Here is a 27912-nt window from a genome sequence, read left to right as displayed (position 1 = left end):
TATTTTTCAAAGCTTTTTATGAATGTTATTTTTGATCATGAAAGGTTTTATGAAAGTAATATTTTATAAAAGACAGATGGCTGGCTGGATCTCATAAAGGAAGTTCAGGTTAAAGAGAAAAAAACAGTTTTTTCTTTTTTTCAAATATATTAAAAACGCACTAATAAATGAAACCTAGTGATCAATGTGAGCTTAAGAAAATATCTGAAAATACTGATCTGTCAGATTTATAAAATAAATACACTAGTCCTAAGAAAACCACTTCAGACTTATAAGGTTGGGCACAATAGGAAGAACTATTGGATCAATAATAGAATTTAAAGAAAACTGATAGAGGAGTAAACCATTTTAAACTTAGCTATACATAATCAGCTTAAAATAAGTGTTAAACAGTAATTTATCTACTGGTTTACCTATTTAAAAATACCAGATGACTTGTACAACTGTTTTTTTAATTATTACAAGACTTCACTTTGGCACTAAGCTACTGGTACTGAATACGGGCCCAGGATATGAATATTATATTTTATTTCAGATATATGAAATTATATTAGTTTTATAATACTAATTTGAACACTGGTATCTTTGTTTCTTTGAGAGGGAAATTGGCACACATCTATATATTATAAAATAATATTTCAAAAGTTTCACTAATACAGCTAAAAAATTCATTAAACAACTCTTGGAAGAATCTGAACACACATTCCTCCTGTAAGACTAACATACAATTAGTCAGTCCATCAGTCAATAATAAAAATATACAAGGAGTATGAAGCAGAAACATGATATATCTTTACAAAATGCATTCATTGTTATTAAACTCACAGGCTTATAAAGCCAGATACTACTATATTGTAATTAAGTTCTCACAAGTTTGGTAAAAAGAGTAAGTGCAATCATAGAGAAGATGGTGTTAATACCTATATGCTCAAATTATCCAGAAATGGAGGAAATGGGACTTAAGGTAGGAAAACTTAAGAACTAAAGATAACTGAGGAACAATTTCCAAATGAAAGTTCAGGAGGCACTGAGAGAAGGAATCTGCCTAGAGTCATGTTTGACAAGCACTGGGGGTAAGATTCAGGAGACCAGATTATAGGGGAGCTTCACACTGGATTTAATATAGGCATCGTGCAGTCTCAAAAAGGTGAGTCAGGATGAAAGCAGTGCTTAGGAAAATTATCCTAAAGCAGCTCTTGTAATGTCAGGCATGTGTCAATTTTAATAGGAGCCCTGGCTGGCTACAACCCCAAATTTCAAGGTTATTTTAAGGTTTGTGTAATATTTCCAGGGATGTTGATCCAAATGTTGGGATTCTCTGAGCTCTGGCAATTGTGCCTTATTATGAAATTAGTTAAAGCATAAAGATAAATGTCCTATTGGAAAGTCTAAAACATGAGATAACTTATGGTAAGGAGAAGAAAATTCACTGAACATCCGCTTTGCCAGGTACTCTAATAACAGTGCATCGCCCATTGTCTATCCAATTCTCCTATCATCTCAGCATTCAATGCTGATAACAATAGCAATGACAGCGTTATTTGGGTTGAGCTGTGCCAAATTGCCAATATTGAGCATATTTTTACCAAAATTTTATATGGTTGAATCCGATTTATGCCAGTAATTAAGAGTGATGGTGACATATACAGTAGCTCACTCATTTTAGCAATCCTGCCATACTGTTTTACAGCAAAAAAAGAAATTGACCAAAGGGTAACTTGCGCCCAGTCAACAAGTCACTGGAAAACAAAGCACCTCAAAATACTTGATCTTCTTATTCCTAAACGAATTCTACTATGTATATATATATTTATAATTTTATAGAGCTTATAGATTATATAATTATATGTAGCTTATGTGCCTTATATAAGCTATAATTCTGATAGTTTAGGAATAAGATCAAATACATATCAACTATAAATATATATAATATGTGTACATGATATAATATGTGTATATAATACATACTTATATGTGTATATTATATAATATAAATATATATTTATAAATATATAAAACATAAATAAATATATATGACTCAAAACCTAGTTACAAAACAAATGAAACATATTTCACTATGAGAATATATTTATACATTCACATAAATGTCTGTATAAATCCACACTTGTATGTTGCATGCAGGCATGCATTCTAGCCTCATGTTTTCTATATGAACACAAATACACAAACATCTTTTTCTATGACCTTATTTTCCTTTTGAAACATGTCCTAAGTTTTATAATAATTTTACATTCCCTATAAGGTTATCTTATGGATATTTATAGTCTATATATTGTTATTTGTCAGGCAGGACACAAAATAATAAAAATATATGCAGGTATCCATAAAAAGGAAAAAACATTTTGTACAAAATGCAGTCAGCAGCTAATTCATCCTTTGACTTTACTATTTAATTTATTGTTTTCTGAGTTATGATTATTTATTAAAATAATAAAGCTGTTGTTACAGTCTTAGACTATACTTGCATACTGCTGGTATCAATGTCCAAGTCAGTAAAAAAGGCAAAGGAGTTACTTTTGTAAAGACCCGAACAAAAGTTGTCTAGCTGCACATCCCGATCTTGCTGGCTATGCTGGAGTGCACACTCAGCTCAGCAGCTGTGGGTCCTATGGAAGTACAACTGGGTAACATTTGCCAGCTAGTGAGTGCTGAGATTAAGCAAATCAAGTATTCTCTGATCTATGCTCTGACTATATTCAAACCTGGTGCACTTTAAATGTGCGCATAACCATATTTGACTTAACATATTTTTCACAGAATATAAGATTTGGGTATCAGAGCTTTGCTTCGTGTTAAAAGGATGAAAGCATTAAATTGTGTATCAATGTCACAGACAAAACACAAGTTCATGTTGCAAATTTTCATATAACTTGCAAATGTAATTCAATAGCTTATTGGTCCTGTGAAATAAAATATTCATGGAATTCATCTTACATAATCATATAAAACAGAATGTGTTTCATGAAAGTATGGTCATAGCAGATAAAGGTATGTAATAATTAGAAATAAAATGGTATTTTATATATAATTAAACAAAATTAACTTGAGGTGCAAGAAAAATTTTAAATTTGTGAAACCAGATTGTTCTTTCAAAAAGTCACCATTATAAAGTGACAACCCAGAATAATCCTATACAAAGAATTCAAATTGAAACTCTTCATAAATTATTCCACAGGAGTAAAGCTATGAACTTAATGATCTAAAATAGTAACTCAAAACTGTAAGAGTCTAGAATGGATATGATTTTGAGACAAGAGTATAAATGATTAATATGATTCAAAGCATAAAGATATTGGGTAACCGTGTTAGAAAGACTCACAGCAGGTTGAATAGATTAAACATTTTGTATTGAAAAATCTATTCATGTCTCAAAGTTACATGCAATAAAATATGAGCAGCTGGTTCTCTTTTATTAGTTTCCATGTGAAGAAAATGATTATTTTCTACTGGGTAATAATTGAGTGATTTATTTCTTATTTCGATTTGCTTACATTTTAACGTCCCTAAATCTTTAGAAGAGGTTATTCTTTATAAGTAAATGTATTTGAAATAATAAAAAAATGTATCAAATTGTGATACCTTTTCAATCATTGGTTAAATATATTTTACATTCAATTATCCAGAACAATTTTAAAGATTACCAAATGAAATATAAACTCAGATAATACAAACCATGGTAACTGAGCACAAAAAAGCCACTTGTTGTGAAATCACTGTGGAATTTGATTAGAATCTGATTTGAAGTGCTATAGACTGATTCCAAAGCAGTATTGCCACTGAACTGCCCAATCTGAGGTGAGTTCTGATCTGGCCCATCCCTATTAGAAAGAAACACAGCAGAGAGAGAGGAAGAGTAAAATTAATTTGGGGGAGTTTTCCACCAAGTGTAGTAAACGTATTACCTATGACATGATATAGAGTAGATGAAATAACCAATGAGGGGCAAATCTTATCCGTACCTTTTATGTTTATATAGGTGAGGACATTTAAAATGTGAAGTGTAAAAATAGATCACAGTTTTATCTGAATAAAATACAATCACTTAGTTGTTATCAATTATACTCTTTGATTTTCCGACCACAACCCAGAGCCTCCCAAAAGCTTGAAGTTTGCCATCCTTTTATTTTCTTCAAAATAATCTTGAGTATCATAGACTGTTAAATTTAGAAGGAATCTTAGAGCTCATACAGTGGCTCTATTAACCATTTTCAATGATTAATGCAGATATTTTCTTTATATTTTTAGATAAAGATGTTTCAATTAAAATGATAATGATACAAATTTTATAAGAAATTATTATGACAAATTCAAAAGTTATATTAAATAATTGTGATTTGAATAGAGGCTTTCAATTTTCATTGGTTTTATAAATAGCAAACTTTCTTACCTTAAACATACCCTGATATTAATTCTCTGTTTCAGCATATTAATTTAATAATACATTTAAATGTTTGTCCACATATAAAGTTGTGTTCACAGTGTTTAGCTGCTTTATGAGCAATAAGCCAGCATCTATTTCTCTTTTGTCTCATTCTACAAAACACAAACTGCCACCTTCAGTCACACAATTCAAATATGAGATGGCAGTTTCTGTTTAGAGAGGATTGTGAAGTGTATTTTCATTCCGACCTTGTTTCACTGGTATGTATACCTGAATCGAACAGTAACAATGGTCCTGGCTTACCATACAGTAATGAAATCATAGACTGGCTCTGTCTGAAGGACAGTAAAATTGATGTAGATGCCGTTCCCAGGGGGGACTCGTACAAGCCAAAAACAGTCTTGAAAGTTGGGGTATTCATCAGGGTAACCGGGGGAGTAGATGGTGCCATTCATGGCAGTTATATTCCCTCCACAAAGAGCTGCAGAAAAGGTGTGAGACCAAAAAATAAAATAGCAATGAGCTGATTCGAGAAAAAGACAAACATTTCATACCTCTTAAGCAGTATAAAATAGATCCATATTAGTTTTTACCTCAGTGAGGTGTATAAGATGAAGTTGAAAACAGACAAAACATAGTCAGCTTTTATTTATTTTTCAATATGATGCATGCTACATAGTTATTATCAGTTATTGCTAGATTAGTAAAGCACACCATCTTCATCTCTTTTTCCAAATATTTTATGAATATCTATATTGTTAACTCTTATTTGTCTTTTACCATGTCTGCATATTATAAGGTCTTACAAGAGGTTCAAGGCATTATTATTTAAAAGGTTTTAAAAAAAGAAGGAACCCAGATTCAGTAGCAGTGTCTGGGTTACTAGTTTATATAAGAATGATTATTAAACACACACACCTACACCTACACAAATATACAAACAGGAGAAGCTACAAAGTGTCAACTATCTTATGTCCAATGGGGAAGGTTTGGACTTCTTCCAGTAATAATAAAATCAGTTATTCATCATGGGGCTTTAAGGGTTTGACTTGTGTGCTAACCGCAGTTACTCAACTGAAAGGGAGGGAGACTCTATGTTTATTTAGCATGCTATTTGAAGAGGAAGACCAAAAAAATGCACTAAAAACTATTGAAGATAGATGAAGCATACCTTCACACCTGGGAAGTGGATGATTCCAATTACGACTCACTCCATGAAGGCAGGTGAGAGCTGAATTTCCAATTAGTGTGTACCCAGGGAAACATTCAAATGAAATGGTTTGACCCACAGTAAAATCGTTGCCAATGACAAAGCCATTTCGAAACGGGCGTGGGTCAGGACAGCTTTGCAACTGGTAGGCTGCAAAAGGAAAAAAAAATTGTGAATTTTGGAAGACCACAGATGGGGTACTATTTGCAACTTGCAAAATAGATGCAGTGCTGCTTCTAGCTGGTTATAAATAGCAATTCAGGTTTATAATAAACGATGTCAATGAGAGTATGTTATGAATTTCTTCTCAAGTCTCCAATTTTCACATTTAAATGTTAGTACAATTCATAAAAAATGCATTTGGTTTCCTCACCCACTTATGCAATCTGAATTGAATTAAAGTTTTAATGAAAATGTAAACTTCTCTTAAAGCCACAATTTTAATCAAACATACTCTGATTTCTTTATATAGAGTGTAATTGCTTCCTAGTTACATTGCATACACATAGAATAAAATAAACACACATGTAAGCCTAATTCTAAGCTTTCTTGAATTTTATTTTTACTGTTTTTTTTTCTGTAAAAGAAACAAGCTACTGTTAAGTGTCTCAAAGTAGTTATTTAATCATATAAAGTACTAGGAAGCAAATTTCCTCCCAATGTAAATTCGTCCTTCAGTTATCATGGTATTTTAGCCACTACAGCATAACCGCATGTGCACTTGTTCCTGCTCTTCTCGTTCTGCATTCTACTTGAGATCGAAGCTCTTGTCTGTTTTGTTTGTCATTGTTTCCTAAGCCTGGCCGATCGCTCTTCACATAGTAAGTGCTCAATGCACTCTGCTGAGTAAATTTTGAGCCTTTAAATAGTGTATACAATGTATTTTTCAAAATTTAGGAAGTTCTTAAAATCTAATCACAAGATCATTTACAAATGACATTGGTTTATGACCATGCATAAATTAACCTATTTCTCAAATACGCCAATAATATCAATGCAGTAAAAGAAGATATAGTTTTAAACTTCTATATAACTCACAAATAATATGTAGTAATGATTATAACACATTATGGCTCATGTCAATAATATTAATATTAGAGCAGTAACAGTAACAGATTCTTTACCTTTATGCTTTTATTATGCAAAGAATGAATCTTTTCTTCAAGGGCATATTGATTAAAATGCAGTTAATAAAGTCCAAATTCCAGTTTTACGTCATTCAAATATGAATATTATTTTGAGTGACAGATTAAAAAGTGAGGGCAGGGAAAAGAACCTGAAGCCAGGTTGGTGTTAAATATCAAAGTGCTGGCATCAGACCCCACACACTTTCCAGAGAAGGACAACAAAGATGGGTCTGCGTCTTCTAGCAACAAAGAAGAAAATAAGTTGTTGCCCAACTGTTCCTGAAATAAATAAATCCTTTGGGAGCACAGTTAATTCTGTACTGCAAGGTGGTAGAAATGACTCCTATTTTATGTGAAGGACAATGTGTGATGTAGTGCTCTTACATTATGTCTGCAAATAGGATTCAAGTTTTAGTTATTTTGGACCCATGTTGGATGTTACAGTATCTCCTTTAACTATATTTATATGCCATTTCAGTTATATGTGCTTTTGTGGAAATCACATGCTAAAGTGTCACATACTCATGAGGTCCTTAATAATTGCAGCAGGTGTATAACCAAATTTTCAGTTATTTTATTAAACATTGAAGTCATTGAAATTATATCATTTGTGTAAAATATCATAACTTTAAATATTTCATTTTAGATCTTAGACTTTAAAGATCTAAAATAATATAATACTAACAATAATAATAGCTAAAATGCATTAAATACCTACTAATGGTATATACCATGGTATATATTTTACATTCATTTTACAATATAAAGTTCAAAACAACTATTACTAACATGCAAATTAAAAAAAAAAAAAAAATCATGGAATTCAGTCCTAGGCCATTTTAGGTTGAACAGGGGCATCAACCTCTGATTCTATGCTACCCAAGCTGAAACTATTACTGAGGATAACAGTCTTTCTCAGGGTCATGGAGCACTTTTATATTAGAGCCAGGCCAGGCCTAACGGAATATGACTGTCAATGTGTTTATTTCTCATTCTCATGACTATGAAATGGAATCAAGGAGTATCCTATCATTCTATCATTAAAGCTAAAAATAAACAATTTTACATATAATAGATGAGAATTGCAAAATATATTTTCAACTCGATATATTTTCAACTCAAAAACTAAGATAAATATTTGATGTCCAGTTTGCCTTGCTTAACTGCCTTGCCTTTCTGGGCTTAATTTCATTGTGCATTAAGATTAATTCAATCTTTTTGTTCATTATATGATTTTTCTAAGACCTCAGAATGATGTCATCCCCCCTATATAGTTGCCTGAAAATTGAATAATTAACAAAAATCTTGCTAACTGATGCTTGCCTTGGTTTAGGTTATTCTCTTTCTGAAACAGAATATAGAAAATTCGTAGAGTTATTTAGATTGCTAGTAGCTGATGTGGAGCTAAATCAACTTTCACTCTGTATTATTCATCTCACCTTGGTATACAATGTGGAACCCTTGCTTGTTTTGTGAATAGTCACTGTGAAAATACAGGCTGGTTTCATGAGTAGTGCTAAATAAGGAAGAGGGGATCTGCGGACCGCTAAGTCGGCCAATAACAGTACTAGTTTCCGAGGTTCCGCTTCTTACTTCCAAATAATCATGTATAGTTTCTGTAGAAAAGTTAACAAACTGGAGATGTACACCTAAAGAAGAAAAGCACACAAAATACTATTTTATTTTTTAATAAAGCAAATGCACACACGAACAAATGCACATGTCCACATTCATGCACTTAGACGTATTTCCATATTTAGGCGGCCAGGCATTCTCTCTGGATCTGGGCCCTGGGTTCGCTGTCTGCCCAGGACAATGAACTTTGCTATAGTTCAAAGAAATGCTACTGCTCACAAACAGCCACTAGTTGTCACACGAGCAAATGTCTTTCATTTTACTATGGTGCCACCATAGTAAAACTAATCAAGAAAATGGCTTTCTTGCTATTTAATATTATTTAACATTATATCGACCAACTATTCAAGGTAAAAAGCAACTCAACACATCGTATTTTGTAAAATACCTATTGGATGTCAAAATTTAACTTCTAAGTGTCTATATAATAATGTAATCAGACCCCATAATTACATTAGAAATTAGTCATTCATCAGAGGGAAAAAATTAACTTCTCTGAAATATCATTCAGAGGTATACCAGGTGTACTCCTTTAGTACTTCGATTGTCAGAAACTAATGCTAAATGTTATGAAATAGTCTCCATCAAGTCTAGTGATCCATGCCATATGCCGAAAAATTGCAAAATAGTCTGTTTCTTTATAGACAAAATAAAAATATGAGATAGTAAAATGTCTCTGGGATGCAAAACAATGTAAAATAAAAGCCTCATAAAGGCATGTTTGCCTAATTCAATTTATATTCAATTTTAGTCAACTTGATGTTTTTTTCCTACAATGACCATTCTACAATTGTTAATAATAAAATCAGACATTGAATATTTTCTTTTGGCTAGGCACTGTTTTAAGTATTTGTTTAATGCTCACAGTTACTCCTGAGGATGAACAAGCTGAGGCCCAGAAATGCTAGGCAAAGAAGCTAGATCTGCACAACAACTTGCAAAAGCTGAGATTAAAGTCAGACATACTGGCCCTTGAGCCCCTGCTCTTAATAACTAACTACATGAAGTTCTCAAGTCAAGTTATATTTCATTACTCAACAGCGAGTTGCATAGAAAAGAGTTTGATAGACAAATAAGGATGGGAAATTTTGAAAATATTCTTGAAAATATTTAATGTATTCGTCTACAATCAGACAAACTTCTTAGAATTTGGACATAATACTTTTCTGTGTGAGGTCCCAAGATATGCATATTCACTCTAAATTTTTTTCCCAAAATTTTTCCCTGAGTCCCCTTTCCACAAATTATCTTGTCAATAATTATTTTATGAGCACAAGAAAACAATTCTACAATGATTGATCTATGTTTAATTTTATGTTAAAATTATAAAGTACGTGATTCAAATATACTAGAACCAATATTTAATTTAAGCAAAAGTCAGAGAAAACAGATGTGTCTAATAAAAATTAGATGTGTCTACTTTTTAATAAGAAGTTTTTAAAATTAAGGAAGTGTTAGCAACAGGTAAACTGAAATAACGATACTATTGGAAATGTATAATATTATATTTTAAAATAATTCATTTAACTCCATAAGCAACATGGAGTGAGTAAAAGATATAAGAATAGCCACATTGGCACAAATCTGTTCTTCATATTTGTCAGTATTCTTTTTCAATCAATGAACAAGAACTTGACTACTTCAAACTAATAGTTTACAAGTTGTAGTTAGAGTAATCCTCATTAGAAAGCCCCTAAGCAGTCTTTTTTCCAGTGGTTTCCTGTTCTTTCAACACCTCAGTCCAATAACACAGCATTCAGCCTTGTTGACTTTCTTTTAGCTTGTCTAGAATTTATTTCATGTTTCCCATAAAATGACCCTCCATGTTAGGCTGACTCTCACTGATCTTTAAAGGCACAGTTCAGGCATCAGCCCCTCGGGCAAGACTTTTCTGAATTTTTTGGACTAGGCTGGTTGTACTAAGTCCAGCCTTGTATTCTTGATTATACTTTAATAGCATAGTGACCATCTATGTCCTCATCGTGACTGTAACTTATTTGGGGAAAGGCACAAAGTCCATTTACTATGCATTTTATCTCCAGCATATAGCATAGTACCTGGATTATAATATGTACTCAGTAAAGAATGATCAAAACTATGGATTTCTGTAAGCTTCTGTAAAACATTTAAATACAAATTTTTATTCTGAGGTTGTATATACTTTTGCGTAATGAGGTACTTTAATTCAGTCCTCAGTAAGTGAGATAGTACAAAATTTCTAAATTGTACTAAATCTACCAGGTTCCCGCAAAAAATGTCTACTTATCCAAGTCTTTTGTGATTTAATGAACAATCTAGCATTTCTAGCTATGCATTTATAGATTCAGGTGATATGAAGAAGTTGCAAGTGAACATATTTGTGATATAAAGTGAGAAAAAATTATTAAGTGCAACATATCCAAAACACTGGAAATTATATTAGAATGAAAAATTAGTATATACAAGTGGTATTTAAATCTAACATTACAAAATGTGCACTATTTTTCAAATATAAAGTTTTATTTATTTACAATGAATATTAAATAAATTAAATAGATTACCAGAAAATAATTTATCTATGTACTACTTGGTTACAAAAAGAGGAGTTTCAAAACCAGCTATACATAAAAAATTAAGTTGAATTCATCATTGGCACCCACATCTAATTTTGGCTATATCCATACATATCAACTGGAAAAACCAAATGATCTATCTATCTATTTATCTACCTACCTACATACCTATAAATTAAAAAATTCCCGTTTTTTAAAATTATTCAAATATTCCTGTAAAAATTATTTGGCTTAAGCAACAGTTATCCAAATTTCATTCCAAAATTTACATAAATGTACATAGTCCAAATTAAACTATAGTTTTGTGAATATTTTATATTAGACATTGATGTTTATTTTTAAGGATACATTTAATGATATTGAAAACTTTTTCACATATTTTAAATATACATACCAAAACCTACGGGCAGCTTTATCGTCCAAGTGCAATCTAAACTGCTGGGGTAGTTTCCAGGGTACCCAGGGCTGAGAATCACACCACTGAAGTCTGACATGGAGCCGCCACACTGAGCTGCAAGACAACAGAGGGCCCACGTCAGCCCGGGTGCTGGGATGCCCTACTGCAGCAGGAACAAATCAACATCACGTCAAGTCTTAGTCAAGCTTCTGAATTAAAACCCTTGCAAATTTAAATATTGTCAGCTCTCATTCACTGCACATTAGAAATCAAATATAGTCGACTGACAATGGATTTTCCACAATAGCACAGAAGACAACATGTTTCCTTTCTCAGCAATGTGTACAAGGAGAACCTGCTTACAGCACAGTCAAGAGAAGCTTGTGTGCCGTGAACACAACTGAACAACAAGCACTTGTCCTTTCCCACAGTGAACAGCTTATTCCTCATCCTTAGGTATTTCTAGAATGTTTTGTTTCATTCTAACAATAATATAATTCAGAACAAAATCAACCCTGCAATTAAGTACCATGTTCAAGAGGGAGCTATTTTTACAAACTTCCCCCACTTACTCATTTTGTAAGGATAAATTTAAAAAATTAAGAAAAATATTGGTCGCTATCAGGAATGTGCAAGGAATTCACATATCACACATGGGGTTTGGTCTGTATACTAAAAGAATCTGAACAAAGAACCCTGGCTGGTGTAGCTCAGTAGATTGAGCATGGACCTGTGAAGCAAAAGGTCACTGGTTCGATTCCCAGTCAGGGCACATGCCTGAGTTGTAGGCCAGGTTCCCAGTAGGGAACATATGAGAGTCAACCACACATTGATGTTTCTCTCCCACTCTTTCTCCTTCCCTTCCCCTCTCTCTAAAAATAAATAAATAAAATATTTTTAAAAAGAATCTGATTAAAGAATAGGGAAGTACAAAATATGTAAAAAGATACATCCAAGTTGGAGAATTTAGGTATAATTTATCAATGTGCTTGCTTTAGAATTCCAGTAACACTGATTTACTACTGATAAGCTAAGTAAAATTTATAAGAACAGATGATTACCCCAAGTTTTAATTTTTAGATGATTAAATAGAACTTCTTAATATAAAAGAGTAATAGCATTTTGGAAGCTAATGATACAGGGTGAAGCCAAGGGGGGGGGGGGGCAAAAAAGATTTGGAATTGTGTCCAGAATTCAAAGTGTATAGGAATATTGGAGAGACATGTAAGATGTCCTCACCCCACCCCCCCAGGGAGAAGGGACAAATGGAGCAGGGCCATTGAGAGCTGTTTTGCATAGCAACAGTTCTGCAATTAACCTTTGGAACGATTATTTAACATATCTATAACCTTTAACTGGTTTCATAGCTATGTTAAATAGCTGTGGCCAAATTTTGAGCCAGGGAGAAGGGAGTGGCTGCTACTCAGGATGTAACTAGGGGCTGATTGGGAGCACTTGTGTGAGAGCTTGGAAAAGATGGACTCCAGGACATGAGGGGATAACTGCCCAGGTGAAAGGGAAAACCAGGCAGCTTTGCCAGAATGGAGATCCCTGCAGCCAGGTGAAGAAGAAAGCCACATGCTTTTGGTGGAGTGCGGACTCCTGCAGCTTTGGTAGAAGAGGCCCATGCAGCTTTGGGGTGCCCCCTTTGGCTGCGCGGCCTGGAAAGCAGGAGAGACTTTGACTGGAACTGGGTACAAAGAACTCTTGCCAGTGGACCATGAGAGGGTACCACAGTACTTTGGATTAACTAGAGAGAGATCCTGCTGCCAGTGGACTGTGAGAGGGTACCACAGTACTTTGGATTAACTAGAGAGAGATCCTGCTGCCAGTGGACTGTGAGAGGGTACCACAGTACTTTGGATTAACTAGAGAGAGATCCTGCATGCATGAGACACAGCTGATGGTGCCAGTGGCCTCAAAAAGGGACGTGTGCTCTTTTCCTGATTTATGGTACCTGGAGTTGGGACAGTGGGAGAAGGGAGCGCTGTGTGGGTGTAGGTGTATACCCTAAAGGACTTTGATATTTTAGTGGTGGCATTAGGCCTGAATAGCATTAAATAAACATTTTGTTTCCTTTTCACAAATCTCTGGCATTGAGAGATGTCTTTCCAATTGGCAGCGGACAGAAGAGCCCAGTAGATTTTAGTACTATGTCCTTGGGAGGGGCCCCTGTTCTCTGGCAGTTTTTGGCATCCCTAGGTGGGCCAAATATTGCCCCCCCGCCTTGGACCTCTTGTTCGGTAACACTAATTCTTCTAAATGAACATTTTTATTATTTCATCATAACAGGACTAAAAAAAACACACCTGTTAATTGTGGGTTGAAAAATTACCTTTCATGACTGCACATCAAGTTTGAAAGTTACCTCTATTGAACACTAATTTATAATTTTACTTGTTTATTTCTTGTTAAGAATAGTAACAGACAGATGCTCAAACTTCAGGTTCAATATCAGAAAGAAGAATTCAGTAGAAATTCTATCAATGTTCTACAGGATGGTGAACAGTGGGATGGTGCCAAGAGGGGGCCCCCAAAAAGGGATTTGGAATGGAGTCCAGAACTCCAGGTGTCTAGGAAACATTAGAAAGACACATAAGATGTCCTCATCCCTCCCCTCCCCCCAATAGGTGTGAGTTGGGGGAAGGGACAAATGGAGCAAGGCCATTGAGATCTGTTTTGCACAGTAACAGCTTTGCAGCTAACCTCTGGCATGGTCATTTAACACATCTATAACCTTTAACTGGTTGCATAGATATGTTAAATAGCTGTGGCCACCCTCTGAACCAGGGGGATGGAAAGTGACTTCTACCCAAGATGTAACTAGGGGCAAGTCCTGCAGGTTACAGCACCTACGTGAAAGCTTGGAGATGATTGGCTCCACACCATGGGGCCACCCTGCCCAGACCCACGTTGGCAGCCCAGTAAAGCTGGAGGGATACGGGAGTGCTGTCCAGTGCAGCCGACTGTGGGAGGAGTCAGAAATGGGGCTGCAGAGGAGGACTGGCGCAAGGATTTAAACAGAGACCTGGCAGCCATTGAAGAAGAGCCTCCTGCAGCTTGGCTGGGGACACCCCCACAGCTTAGGTGAAAAGGGAATCACCATGTGTCTTTAGTAGAGAATCGCCAGGCAGCTTTGCCAGAGTGGCAACCCTCCCCTCCCTGCAGCTTTGCCTAGGAGATCCACCTGGTTTTGCCAGAGTGGGGACCCCCGTAGGTTTGGTAGAAGAGGACCACACAGCTTTGGGGTGCTCCCTTTAGCCACATGGCCTGGGAAGCAGAAGAGACTTTGCCTGAAAGACAGGTGAAAGAACATTTGCCAGTAGGCCATGAGAAGGTGCCACATGGCTTTGGATTAATTAGAGATCCTGCCTGGATGGCAACACAGCTGACTGTGCCAGAGGCCGAAACACAGATGTTTGCTGCTTTTCTGGAGTTATGGTACCCTGAATGAGGGCAGGGGGAGAAGGAAGCACTGTGGGCATCTGTGAGTACCCAAAAAGGACTTTGATATTTTTAATGAAGACATTATGTCACTACTTTAAGCCTGTATAGCATTAAATAAACATTTCCTTTCTTTTTCACAAATCTCTGGCATTGAGAGATGTCTTTCCTAAGGCAGCGGACATAATGAAACTGGGGGTGTACTTTAAATAATAGTATATCGGACCTCGTGGCCCTGTGCGTGTGGGGGTGTCAGTTCTGTGACAGTTTTTGGCATCCCTGGATGGGCCAATAATTGTTCCCTGCCAGCCTGTGTTCTGTGACAACAGGAATAACAAATTGGACTGCTATCTTTATGTGAACTGAATAAATTATGTATCAAGCAGGTTCTATCAGGGGGATATATATAATCTTGCAGTCCGTCTGCATATAAAGCTTTTTTTCCAAATGTGATTACCACTGAAATCTAAAGATACACCTGTATACTTTTCCATCCTTCGTGGCTCCAGCGTAGATTTTGTGCCCCATTATGCTTTTTGTCCGGGACACAACCACAACATAGCCCTCCAAGGTAAACTACTCTTTGACTCTTCCTTCTAACTTGTCTGCATTACCTAAAAATCTCAAGTGACTTTTCCTTTCTTCCACCAAAGTGTCTGGCAGATTATTTATTTTCCAGCTCACTAGGCTGTAACCTTGTAACTTGATGACAAGACTTGTAACGTTCTCTGACTCAGCCTCATGCTATTGGTGTCTCCTGACAATACAGCCACGATGCCGATGCAAACACTGTCATGGATAGAGCACAAACTTGGGGTCCCCAAACCATGAAAAACAAAATAAGATGGGTAAAAAAGAAATAAAAATGCCCTATAAGTCCACTTCTCACAGATAGCCTGTCCATATTCTCTTTTTCTCTTCTGAAAAATATGTGCACGCATATGTGTTTATATGCATATGGACATAATGAGAATAAAATATAATGTTATTGCCTATTTTTCACTATAATAACTACTACTCTGTGTGTTCCAGGTTCAGTAATAAACACTTTGAATGCATTCTCCCCTTTAATGTTTACAGAAGGCCTGTGAGGAAGATCTTATCATCCCATTTAACAGGTGAGCAAACAGCACTGCAAAGGGTAATACACTACCAGACATACCTGTGGTACCCTAGCTGAAATCTGCATAGAGACCTATTCGACATTCAAATCTGTTAGGTACCCATACAGTTTCATATCAATATATCCTATTTAATAAAACTCAAACTTGTAGCTAAATTATATTAATATATCTTTTTCTTCTAACACTTCCCTTGTGAATAAGGTACAATGGGGAATGAATGCATAGTTAATCAAAACGCAATACTTTACCTAAAAAACTAGCAGTTTAAGAGTAATAATTGGTGCTGCTGATATAGAAAGATGGAAATCATCATACAATACTGTGTGGTATTTAACTCAATAATTTTATGAAAGCAGTTTAGCAATGTTTATGAAAGCCTTTAAACAATTTTATGTAATAGCATAATTAATCAACTTTGGTAAAATCCTAAGTAAACAACTAGAGGTATGCATGAAGGCATGTGACAAGGCCTTTTAAATGTATATTTCAAAGACAAAACACAACTCTAACAAAAAGAGAATAACTACACAAATTGGACTTATGCTATAAGCCATGGAACCATTTTAAAAGTCAGGCTTTTAAAAACATGTTATGGCCCTGGCTGGTGTGGCTCAGTGGATTGAGTGCTGGCCTATGAACAAAGGGGTCACAGGTTTGATTCCTAGTCCGGGTACGTGCCTGGGTTGCGGGCCAGGTCCCCAGTACAGGGCACATGAGAGGCATCACACATTTCTCTTTCTCTCCTTGTCTTTTTCCCTCCATTTCCCTCTGTCTAAAAATAATTAAATAAACATATTTTAAAAAATAAACAAAAACTTTACAATATGGGTAATTCCTCTAAATTAATATCAGGAAGGAAGATCTTGTACAAAATATACACACTGTAGAATCCCCAAACTTTAATTTGTTCATTAAATAATATTTATGAGATGTTTATTTAAAATGAAAATTTTCCTAGGCATTGGAAATAGAGTAATGAACAAAACCCTACACTCTGTTCTCATATCAGCAGAATACACACATTATTTGTTTTGTATGTTCTTCTATATTCCCAATTTTTATACACAATTGGATACACTTACACACACACTGCACACACATAACACACACATAATTGGCATTGTCTGTATATATACATTTGAAAATAGGCATTATAATATATTTATATTTTGTAACTAATGTTATATGCATTTGTAAATTGCTTTTGATATTAAAAGAAATACATGCTTTAAAAACTATCATCCAGTCTAAAGTTTGAATGTTGTTAACATCTTTTGCCAGTTAAACGCAGCCTTCCTCTTCAATGTTATTCTCCAGTATTCTCCAACAAGAATTGTGTACATGGTACATAAGTGTTACACAGTGAATTGTGGCCACCCAATATTCCTATGTTAAAGCCTCAACTCCCCATGTGACTCTATTTGGAGACGGGGCCTTTTAGGAGGTAATTACTGTTAATTGAAGCCCTAATCCAACAGTACTGTGTCCTCACAGGAAGAGGTAGAGACAGTAGGGGCACTTGCTCATGGATAAAAGACCATGAGGAAATGTAGGGAGAAGACGGCAATCTACAAGCCCAGGGAAGAGGCCCTCAGAAATAAACAATCCTGCCATCACTTTGGCCTTGATCTACCTTCTAGAAGAATGAGAAAATTAATCTCTGTTGTTTAGCTATCTAGTCGGTGGTATTCTGTTATAGCAGCCCAAGCAAACTAATATAATACAGGTTTGTCATTGTATAGAGGTAGGTCATACAAGTCACACCAATTCTTCTGCCTTTACCCTTCTTCCTCCTCAGAAAAGGCTTTCTTCTTCATCCATTTATCCTAATTACATATACCATCCAAAAATTTGTGTGAATTATATGAGCTGACTACATTTCCTAATGACTTCAGTCAACAACAGCTCATATTTCTCAAATTCCATCATGTAATCAGTGGTTAATTTAACACTAAATTACTCTTATTTCATTTATCTTATTTCTTCCACTCTAAATGGTAAATGGATATTTTAATGACAGGGATCCTCTCTGACATATCTTTTCATTCTCTGTAGAGCCCAGTATAGTAATGGTTGCATACAGATAGCAGAATGGAGGAAGAGGGAAGAAAATTAAATGGTGAAAAGAAATCATTGGAAGCAGCATTAAGTTAGGGCAAAAGTCTGGGCTCTGACCTTCAAAGTCCCAAGTGCCCTTTTGGTATATGAGGTCTGTCCAGAAAAAGACCAACCATTGTCATGGTGTGTGTGCAATTTCATGTAACCTGGCCGACAAAGAGAATAGACAGGAATATACATGAATGAACAATGATGACCTCACTGTATTAGTCAATGGGGGCAGTAGACGCCACTGAGTGAGCATATGTACCGTGTGGTGCATTCAGAATGACAGTCAGTAGAGCAACAAATATACATCAAATTTGGGGTTAAACTTGAACATTCCCCTGCAGATATTTTTCAGATAATTCAGAATGTTTTTGGGGAATGATAGAATGGAAGTTTCCTGGTTCTCCACACCAGAAAAATGTGTGACAAAGTCACAGCAAGATCAAGACTATACTAACTGTGTTTTTTGATTGAGAAGGTGTTGTCCATCACAAATATGTCCCCTCAGACCAAATAATTAATAAGGAGTATTACCTCAATGGTTTTCATCAGCTGAGAGATGAAATAAGGTAAAAATTGCTGCAACTTTGGGCAACCGTGATTGACAGCTTTGTTATGCCAACTTGCCCACTCATGCATCATCATATCTAGGTGCAGAGATTTTTGGCAAAACATCAAATCACCCAAGGGACTCAGCCCCACTACAGCCCAGATTTGGCACCCTGAAACTTCTGCCTTTTCCCCAAACTAAAATCACCTTTGAAAGGGGAGAGATTTCAGATCATCGAGAATGAGGAAAATACAACCAAAGAGCAGCTGATGGCCATTCCAACAAAGGAAAACACATTCCAGTGTTTTGAACAGTGGAAGAGATGCTGGGAGAGCTGTGTGAGGTCCCAAGGTGCCTTCTTTGAAGGGGACTGAGGCATCATTGTCCTATGCACAATGCTTCTTGTCATCTCATATCTTCTTCAATAAATGTTTCTCTATATTTCATATTACATGGCTGGGTACTTTCTCAATTGCCTGTCACCACTGAAGATATTCTATGGAGTGTCATGTTGCCTATGGTAGACTCCAGATTCCTTGTCTATTCTGCTCTGTAGTAAGCAAAAGGTTATTTACCATTTTCCTGATCCCTGGGTACTTCTATCATATCATACTATAAAAAATTCTCTGGGGATGCTTGTGCTGGTGTGGCCTAGTGGATTGAGCACTGGCCAGTGAACTAAAGGGTCACTGGTTTGATTCCCAGTCAGGGCACATCCTTGGGTTGTGGGCAAGGTTTCCAGTTGGGGGCACATGAAAAGCACCCACACATTGATGTTTCTTTCCGTCTCTTTTCTCCTCCCTTTCTCTAACAATAAATAAATAAATAAATAAAAACTCTCTGAGAAATCAAAAAACCCAATACTTTTTCTCAATTTTCTACAGTTTTAAGTCATCCACTGATATCAAATTGAGGTTAAAAGAATGTAAAACTTTAAAATAAAAAGAAAGGTATAAAACATTGATCTCAAAGGATCACTTCCATGAAACCTAACAGAAGGTAAACTATATATTTAAACAATGCCATATACAGAGTGTAATGTTAAAATTTGATAAAGCTTCTAAATTATTTATAGTCCTTTAACTTACCCAGACAAATTGGGATGGGGTAATTCCACCTTCTTACAGGTCCAGGCATACATGTTATATGAGAATGGCCCTGCATAGACAAGACAATGCATACCTTTAGTATACTTTTCAAAAGCTAAACAAAGCATAGTGAATGATTATTGTGAAAACAAGCTTAAATATATACTGTCATCTTCATATTTTAACTGTTACTATAAATCTTAGTATTAGTTAGAATAAGTAACATAATTATATACACTTGTGACAAAATGTAAAACAAATAAAGTTCAGGTAGAAAAATGAAGACTCCGTATCACATTAGAATTGTCTTTTAAGTCCTGGCCAGGTAGCTCAGTTGGTTAGAGTATCTTTCCTATATGCTAAGGTTTCAGGTCTGATCCCCAGTCAGGACATATATAAAAAGCAGCCAATAAATTCCTAAATAAGCGGAACAACAAATCAATGTTTCAATCTCCCCACCCCGCCTCTTGTCTCTACATTTTAACATTTTTAATCAAAACATTCTAGCAAGATATTGCAATGAATATAGAAGTGAAAGGGCCATATGTGGTGGTTTATAATAAATTGCTATGATATTCAAGGTGAGATAGGTTAAATAATTATAAAATCCTTTCATAAAATATTAAAACAAGTCAGTTAAGGTATATTAAAATTTAAATTGATATATAAAGTGCAGAAATATCTGATTGCCCTTCTGGGAGTAATTATTTGAAATACAACTATAAAGACTATAAATTATTAATCTTTAATTTAGCTTCCTCTAAGGAATTTACTTAACAAAATAGTTTGTGCATCATTTTTTTCTTAATTCTGTAATATGTCTGAACTTGAGAGATTTTTTACAAGACCATAATTTTGAGACCCTTAAAAAACCTACAGTAGATGATCAATATAAATATAAAAAATACAAATACACACTGCAAATTCACTTTATTAGCAAAGTATATTTATGGTTAATTTTCACTAATTTGGGGAACTTATTATCATGGAAATTTAATTTAATGCTTTAAGTAATGCTTCATTTTTATTTTCAAATTCTAAAGAACCAGGAGTTCCATTGTCACATCCTGTGTGAACAGAGAAAAGTGAAGAATTAATTTTGCTTCAAAAATAATTTTAAATTACTTGTAATTGACACAAATTTAGTTCATTCCAGCAATTTCTTTCATATACATATTTTAGTGAAAAATTAAAATACCATTTGACTTCAGGCTAAATTATGAGGACCAATATCAACATTGTTTTAAAACTTGAGGATTACTGTCATTGGTTTATTCAACTATTCTGAAAGGGCAATGAAAATCAAAACTATGATTTAAAAATAAACTTACCTGAAGAGAATAGCCTTGATCACACTGAAAGGACACTACATCACCAACCATGTATCTGTCTCCAATTTTAATTCCACTGCTGGGAGTTTGTGGTTCAGGACAGGAGTCTAAACCGATTGCTAGGAATATGTAATGAAAATATAAGTAACCTTCAAATAATGAATGCTTAAATCATGCCTATTAAATTAGCAAAACTGAATATCTGGGTTATTAAAACCAAATGTTACATTGAGACATTAAGAATATTCTGTGAATAAGATTTAACTGTAGATGTTCAGAGCAATGTGCTTTGGAACTCCCACATAATTTTTGAATTTTCATGGTATTAACTATTAAATAGCTCTGTGATTATAATTAAATTCTCCTTTAATTCCCAGCCTAAGTGTCTTTTACTGTAAGACAAAAACAAACATTTCAGAAAATAAAATCCATAAATAAAAAGTAAAAAATGTATTGTGAGAATAAAATAAAGTATTCATAAAATTTTCTTATTAAAATGACTAAAAATTATTTGCTACTTTATCCATATCACCTGACTCCTTCCTTCATAAAGAATGGGGTTGTAATGAGATGTAGTTTAATATATTTATTATATGTAAAATTTAAAAATATAATTATAAATAAGATTCATTTTCCCAACATATTATAATCAGAAAGGAGAGAAACAAGTATCTCACTGAGACCTAAAAGTGCTGTGTAATATATGAGATAAGTTATTTCTGAGAAGATAATGGTATAGTTCAAAAACATTTTCATTATTTTTATAGTAAAAATTTATTTTTACATAAAAGAATAAAAGCATATAGCATGTACAAGATTTTCTTAAATAATTCATTTAAGACTTAAAAATTTGTTTAATTTTTTTCAGCCAAAACATTTTTTAAACAATATATTATATATCATTAAAATTTTTTATCTTCAATAAAACCAATCTTTATTATATTATTTTAATTCACATTTTAAGCAATCATCACTTCAAAATTATATATGTATTCATTTCATAAAAATGCATTTAAAGAAAATCCTAAAGTACGACAATATTTCATATATTAGTTCACTCTTGACCATATGATTTCCCACTGATAGAACCTCTCATAGCACCAACTTCTATATTTCCCCTGTGGCACTGAACATAAAATAATAATGAGTAGATAATTATGTGATTCATTTTCAAGGTTGATCTCTATCAGAACAGAAGCTTCATGAGGGCAGCTCAAAGCACAGCACCTTAAGGAACCATTCAATAAACATTGGGTGTATGGATGAATAAATACTATATAAAAGAAAGTAATTCTTACTGTAACTATTTCTTAATAAACACAAATTTCTATCTCTGCAAAGAGAAGATACTTTCTCTGCCTAATAATACAATGAATGGTCAGAGTAGCTGTAAGTCATGCCTAATTAGGTGGCATTTAAGGGTAGGAAATAGCATAATGGCAGTAACTTGATAGAGTTATGATTTGGTCAGGAAGTAAGGCAGAAAGAGGAGAAGCTAATTGTTCATTTGGAAATCCATCTGAGGCCGTTCTGAGTCTCTTGAAGGGAATCCCAGTGCTCAGTGCCTCAATTAGCTAGGTCTGTAAACATACATAATGTTCTATTTTTCTTGTGGGGTTTTTTGTTATTTTGTTTGTTTGTTTGTAATCTTGAATCTATGGACCTAGAAAAGATGTTACCATTAAATTGTGACCTACTTTTACATTTTTAGGGGATAAAGTCTCACTTCCCCAACTATATTGTGAGATCCAAGAAGACACAAAAATTTAGAATTATTTTACTCTCATTTAATACATATTATTGGGCCTTACACATTGCATGCATCTGATTTCATAGAGCCCCTTTCAGAAATTTCTGAATACAAGAAAAAAGTAAGTTTTGATACAGACATGTTTTTTATCAATATGATTTTTACCTTCTTTTGGTTTCTTGGGGCTCCTGAACAGGGTATTCATTACTCTTCCCCATTAAGGTCATTTTCACAGTCATTCTTATGAAAAGGGAGACTTACATGTTTTTTAAAGAAAAATTTGGCCTGAGAAGAGAAGGCCAAATTTTGTACATGTGTGTTCCTTTTCCTTTCTATCAAGTTCTCCATTCATCATCATACACACCGAAAACTACTGATAACCAGATGTGTGGGTTTTCTCCCCAGGGAGGAGAATAAATAAAACCAAGCCAGTGATGCCATTGATATTGAGAGCCTCACTTTTACGCAAGGTTGCTGATTAATACATAATAAAATAGGTATAGGAGAGTTTTAACTTTAAAAAGTAATATGAACTCTTACAAACGATGTGGCAGCAATGTTGTAGCTTAAAAATTCTTTTATATAATTTGAGAAAAATGACCAAAAAGATATATGGCAAGTGGTAGCAGTGATTATTATTGTGACATTTTCATGACTTGTGTGTCCTCCCTTGTATTTTTCTGCATTTCTCAAATTTCTAAAATGAACATAAATTATTTTTGTAAGTAATAAAATCCCTCGTCTAGTGGATAATTAATACTAGCAAAGAATTAGGGGGGATAAGAACATACTCCCTTTTATGTTTCTAAAAATATTGGACCAGCTAACCTGTTGAATAAGATTGTGTCAGGGAAGAAATTAAGATGAAGATTTGATCAGATATGCAAGATATACAGACCTCTAATTTTTTTGCATCTTTTTTTATGTGTACTAGAGGAAATAAAAGAGAAATACTTGAAAATAGTGCAGTTCATATTTTATAGACATGCTTTACTTACACAAATAAACCTCTGAGTATTAAAAATAATTTTACAATGTTTTGTTTAAGAATTATTTTTCATTTCTTTTGAAGTGAACAAAACCAGTAAGTTATTTTTGATAGAAATGAACAAAGAAAAAGAAGTTTTGTAAAAATGTTGCAAAGGATTTGTTCATGCTTAACCGTGACGATCAAAATATTGTCATTTTCAGCTTCATAAGTGTAAATTTTATAAAATTAGGCCCTTTGCAATCAAAGATGCTCTTTGAGTTTTTCTTTAATGGGAATTGGATCAATTAATCTGATGTTGTAGCTATAAACAAACAAAAACAAATCCAGGGACAAATCCCCATCAGGAGCTGCAGAGTTAAGTCTGGTGTCAAATTACTGTAGGCAATGACGCTGACCAAAACATCAAAACCTAAGTTCATCATTCCAACACTTATTGATAACTGCATATATTTCTCTCCAATTCTGTTTAGAAGGAAATCAATCTGGAGTAGAAAATGTTAATTGTATGACTTATATCAGATAATTCTTATTATATAATTACATCTATATTACTTCCTGGTATTTAATAATGATTTTAAGGAGGCTTTAATGCATTGGAAGAGGGAGATAGGAAGAAGAAAGCTTGTTACTGCTAAGACTCTCAGTACCATTGTTCTGTAAAAGGAAAAATGCCTTCATAAATTTTACATGACAACCAATGTATAAACTTATTGAAGATGAGGATGAAAAACATGGGGTTTGCGTTCATATGAGAAAGAAACAGAAATTGAATCATGTCTTTGCGCAAGAGGTTGTATTCACTGAGAGTAAAAATCTTGTTATTTTAAATATATTGCATGTCTTTGGTTTAAAATTTCTCTCTAAACAATGGGTACAAAAGAGAGAACTATTATTTCTATGTTTATGGTACCTTTGAAGGTATTTTAATGTACTAGAATTATCATTTGTTATTCCACACTTAGCATTTTAAGGTAACAGGTTGAGAATCACATAGAAGTTGGTGGTAATCAAAGTATGAATTCAGTATGAATTGGTCTAGTGCAGGGGTTTGAAACTCATTTTCACCAGGGGCCACATCAGTCTTGTGGTTGCCTTCCAAGGGCTGAAATAATTTTAGGACTGTATAAATGTAACTACTCTTTAACTGTTAAGGAGTTGAAATTACATTCGACCCTTTGAAGGCAGCCGCAAAGCTGATGTGGCCCCTCATGAAAATAAGTTTGACACCCCTGGTCTAGTGTGAAAATGAAGAAAACTACAATAGTAAGCAGGCAGACTTTTTTTCTGGTAAAATACACCTTGGAATTAATTAATCAACTAAATAAATACCTATTTTGTAATATGTAACTTGGCTGTTTGTAGATAAGTCTTTTTAGAAGGAACAGTTCTGACATTTATTAATCTCCTGTGGGCACCAGGGATTTAGAAACATGTACTGCAGGCTTCATTCATATTTATCTTGATACTTAACATTTTCTTACCTTATTTCTGTTTACCTTAGTTCACATTTAATTTAGCACTACTGTGGATAACTAATTGGCTATTCAATAATAGATACCACTTAAGAAATTTGAGCCTACAGAACAATGCTAAATTAAATGAAAAAATTTTTAATGGAATCTGACATGCAGGTACCATTCATTCTGGTAAACAAGCAATTATATAAGCAATTACTGAGTACCTATTGTATATTCTATATCACGTTAGATGCTGGATATGCTAAGATCGATTAGCAACATAACCATGTTCTGCTCTAAAGGAACCTGTTTCAGACCAGGAGAGAGGTTAGTTTAAAAGATGATTCCAGTGTAGTAGAATAATCACTCTAAATGAAGGTTGTTCTTTGTTTTACTAATTATTTAATGGGGAATAATTTAAGAGAGCACTAAAAACTTGTATGTTTTACTGATTTATGACAATAAGGGAGAAGGTGGGTATGATATACTTTTAAACAAAATGGCATGGAATTCCGAGTGATTTTTCCTTTCTTTATGGAAAAGAGAAGTGTTTTTCCCAAAAACATAATGTAGAATTTGGGGAAAGGCGGCAAGAAATGAAGCTGAAAAGGAAGGCAGGGTATAGATTGTAAACAGTCTTTTAATCGTAGCCAATATAGGGAGTTGCATTTTCCTTCTGAAGGTAATGGAGGAAAAATTTGGGATTTACAGCCAAATTAGCAATGCCTTCATTATGGAACTGTACCTACACAGAAACACTTTTCTTTAACATGGCTCTTTCTCCTTTCTGCCCATTCATTCCACTCCCTTCCTTAACTAATAAGCCCTCAGGACATGAGGTTCTGCTCAACATCAAACTGTTTTAGGATCAAAGCCTCAGGTCTATTGATCACAGAAAAAGAGTATCCGTCTATCTAAAGATAACATTGTGATTTCAGTTGCCTTTCAACCCCAGGTGGAAGAAAGCTGAATGACCCTAGGAACCACACCCTCATGAAACCAGACAGAACAGAACAATGGCGAAGCAGACATCAGCACCTGACACAAGGATCCAGGCCCTAGCCAATCAGGAGAGCCCACAACCCAGCTCATCCCCAGGAAGCCTGGGGAGCCAGGTCTTTGAGCACAAACTTGCCTGTGACTCTGGCCATGGTACCACTTCCTCCAAAATAAATGTTTACTTTCTTGCCAGCAAACTCCTGTTTGGATTTGATTGGGCTTTGCTGCCACCGGCAAATGCACCCTTTCAGTCCAGTAACATTAACTGGTGCCTTTGGCTTCCTCAGAGACTGCATCCTGAGACCTCTGACCACCCCTCCATTTGCAAACAACATTACTGCCTGTATTTTGCCCTTTTAAAACATATATGTGTTATAAATTCAAACCCAAAACTGTTCATTGATTTATAGATATTCTACTTTACTTCTAGGAATTTCCATTATTGAGACTCAAATGTGTGTCTCAAAAAATTTAAGGAAATATGAAGGAACTTGCATATGCATATTATAGTCAAATAATTATTTCAAAATTATCAGTGATGAACCTTTACCAGAATCAAAGGGGCTGAGAGACTAGAAATTACAAATTCACTTCACGGAAGCCTACTAACAACTGATACATTTAATAGCATTCATTGTACAAGGGACATTTTTGCTACAACAAATAGGTTTATGTAAGATATATAATTACAACCAGTACCACATGTATTTAAAGACAAAAAAACCCCATGCATTGTCATTTTAAAAATTGATTCCTACCATCATGTAGATTAGGGGACAAAGAAATTTAATACTTTACATTTAAAAAATATTGGAAATAATATAAACTCAGAGCAGCTATATCTATTCACTTAACTACCAAATCAGCACACTTTCTCAACAAAAAGAATAATGTATGTTCATGTCGACTTTTGATAACTCAAGGTAGAAAAAAGCAAAATACTAAGCAGATTATTAACTAACGTTTCAACCTCTTTATCGAGCAGAGAGAAATGTATCCTTTCAACTCCAGAACTATGGTATATTTGCCTTATATTTTCCTTGTGCCTTCCAAGGCATGTGAAGAATCGATTGGGCAGAAGAAACATCAGATTTGTTTTTTATTATTATTAATAATAATCAGGTATTCCAAGTTAAAATGTTATGATCTCAAATTCAAAAGAGCACTATAGATAAAAATCAGTCTGTTTGTTAGGCACTTACTTTTTAAGTACATGAAAAGCAAGGCATATCTATCTAGTAACTCTGCCATCAAATAATCTAGGTTTTTTTTTTTTTTTTTCCTGAAGACCTTACTCCCTGGAAGAAACCTCAGGCGAATTTCCTTTCCCACAACAGGACACATGCTATGTTTCCTGAAACCTTTACTATTTAAAATACTCCTTTAGGAATATAGAGTTTACTTTCTTGGTTTAAAAAAAAAAAAACATGAAATCTATCCTTTTTATAGCAAACCTTAATGTCTTTTGCATCTGTTGCTGGTATTCAGAGTGTGATTATGAGACTGTTATTTGCCCGCTGTGATTCCTTCCTTATGTTACCCTGTGGGCAGAACTTTTATCTTAGAGACTGTCACAAATGAAACGCCAAAGATGTGCAGCGAAATAGGTATTCTCCATGGAGAAAAGTAAATATAACTATTGTATTTAAAATGCACACAATTATTTTGTCCGGAACACAACTGCTTAAGCATTACACTTTTACTTAGCAAGACAGCAAGAGTTTAACTTTCATTTCCTTTTAGCCCATT

The 27912-nt window shown here is 34.4% G+C and overlaps 1 protein-coding gene across 3 annotated transcripts in view; it reads right to left on the bottom strand.

Moving 5' to 3' along the window:
- The window catches only part of CSMD3 (CUB and Sushi multiple domains 3), a 921636-nt gene that overhangs the window by 99442 nt on the left and 794282 nt on the right, over positions 1-27912 (bottom strand). For all 3 annotated transcript variants that reach the window (XM_053661036.1, XM_053661038.1, XM_053661039.1), the window contains 7 exons: positions 20967-21085; positions 19636-19705; positions 11321-11437; positions 8179-8388; positions 5574-5762; positions 4706-4883; positions 3694-3839 (listed from right to left, as the gene is read on the bottom strand). In XM_053661036.1, coding sequence (XP_053517011.1) covers positions 3694-3839; positions 4706-4883; positions 5574-5762; positions 8179-8388; positions 11321-11437; positions 19636-19705; positions 20967-21085 — 1029 coding nt within the window. The remainder of the gene's footprint in view (positions 1-3693; positions 3840-4705; positions 4884-5573; positions 5763-8178; positions 8389-11320; positions 11438-19635; positions 19706-20966; positions 21086-27912) is intronic.

Source organism: Artibeus jamaicensis, unplaced genomic scaffold (assembly GCF_021234435.1).
Source record: "Artibeus jamaicensis isolate MK-2021 breed Jamaican fruit bat unplaced genomic scaffold, CSHL_Jam_final scaffold_916, whole genome shotgun sequence".
Lineage (NCBI taxonomy): Eukaryota > Metazoa > Chordata > Mammalia > Chiroptera > Phyllostomidae > Artibeus > Artibeus jamaicensis.
The sequence above is the reverse complement of the archived record's forward strand: the minus strand, read 5'-3'. Positions and strand labels throughout refer to the sequence as shown.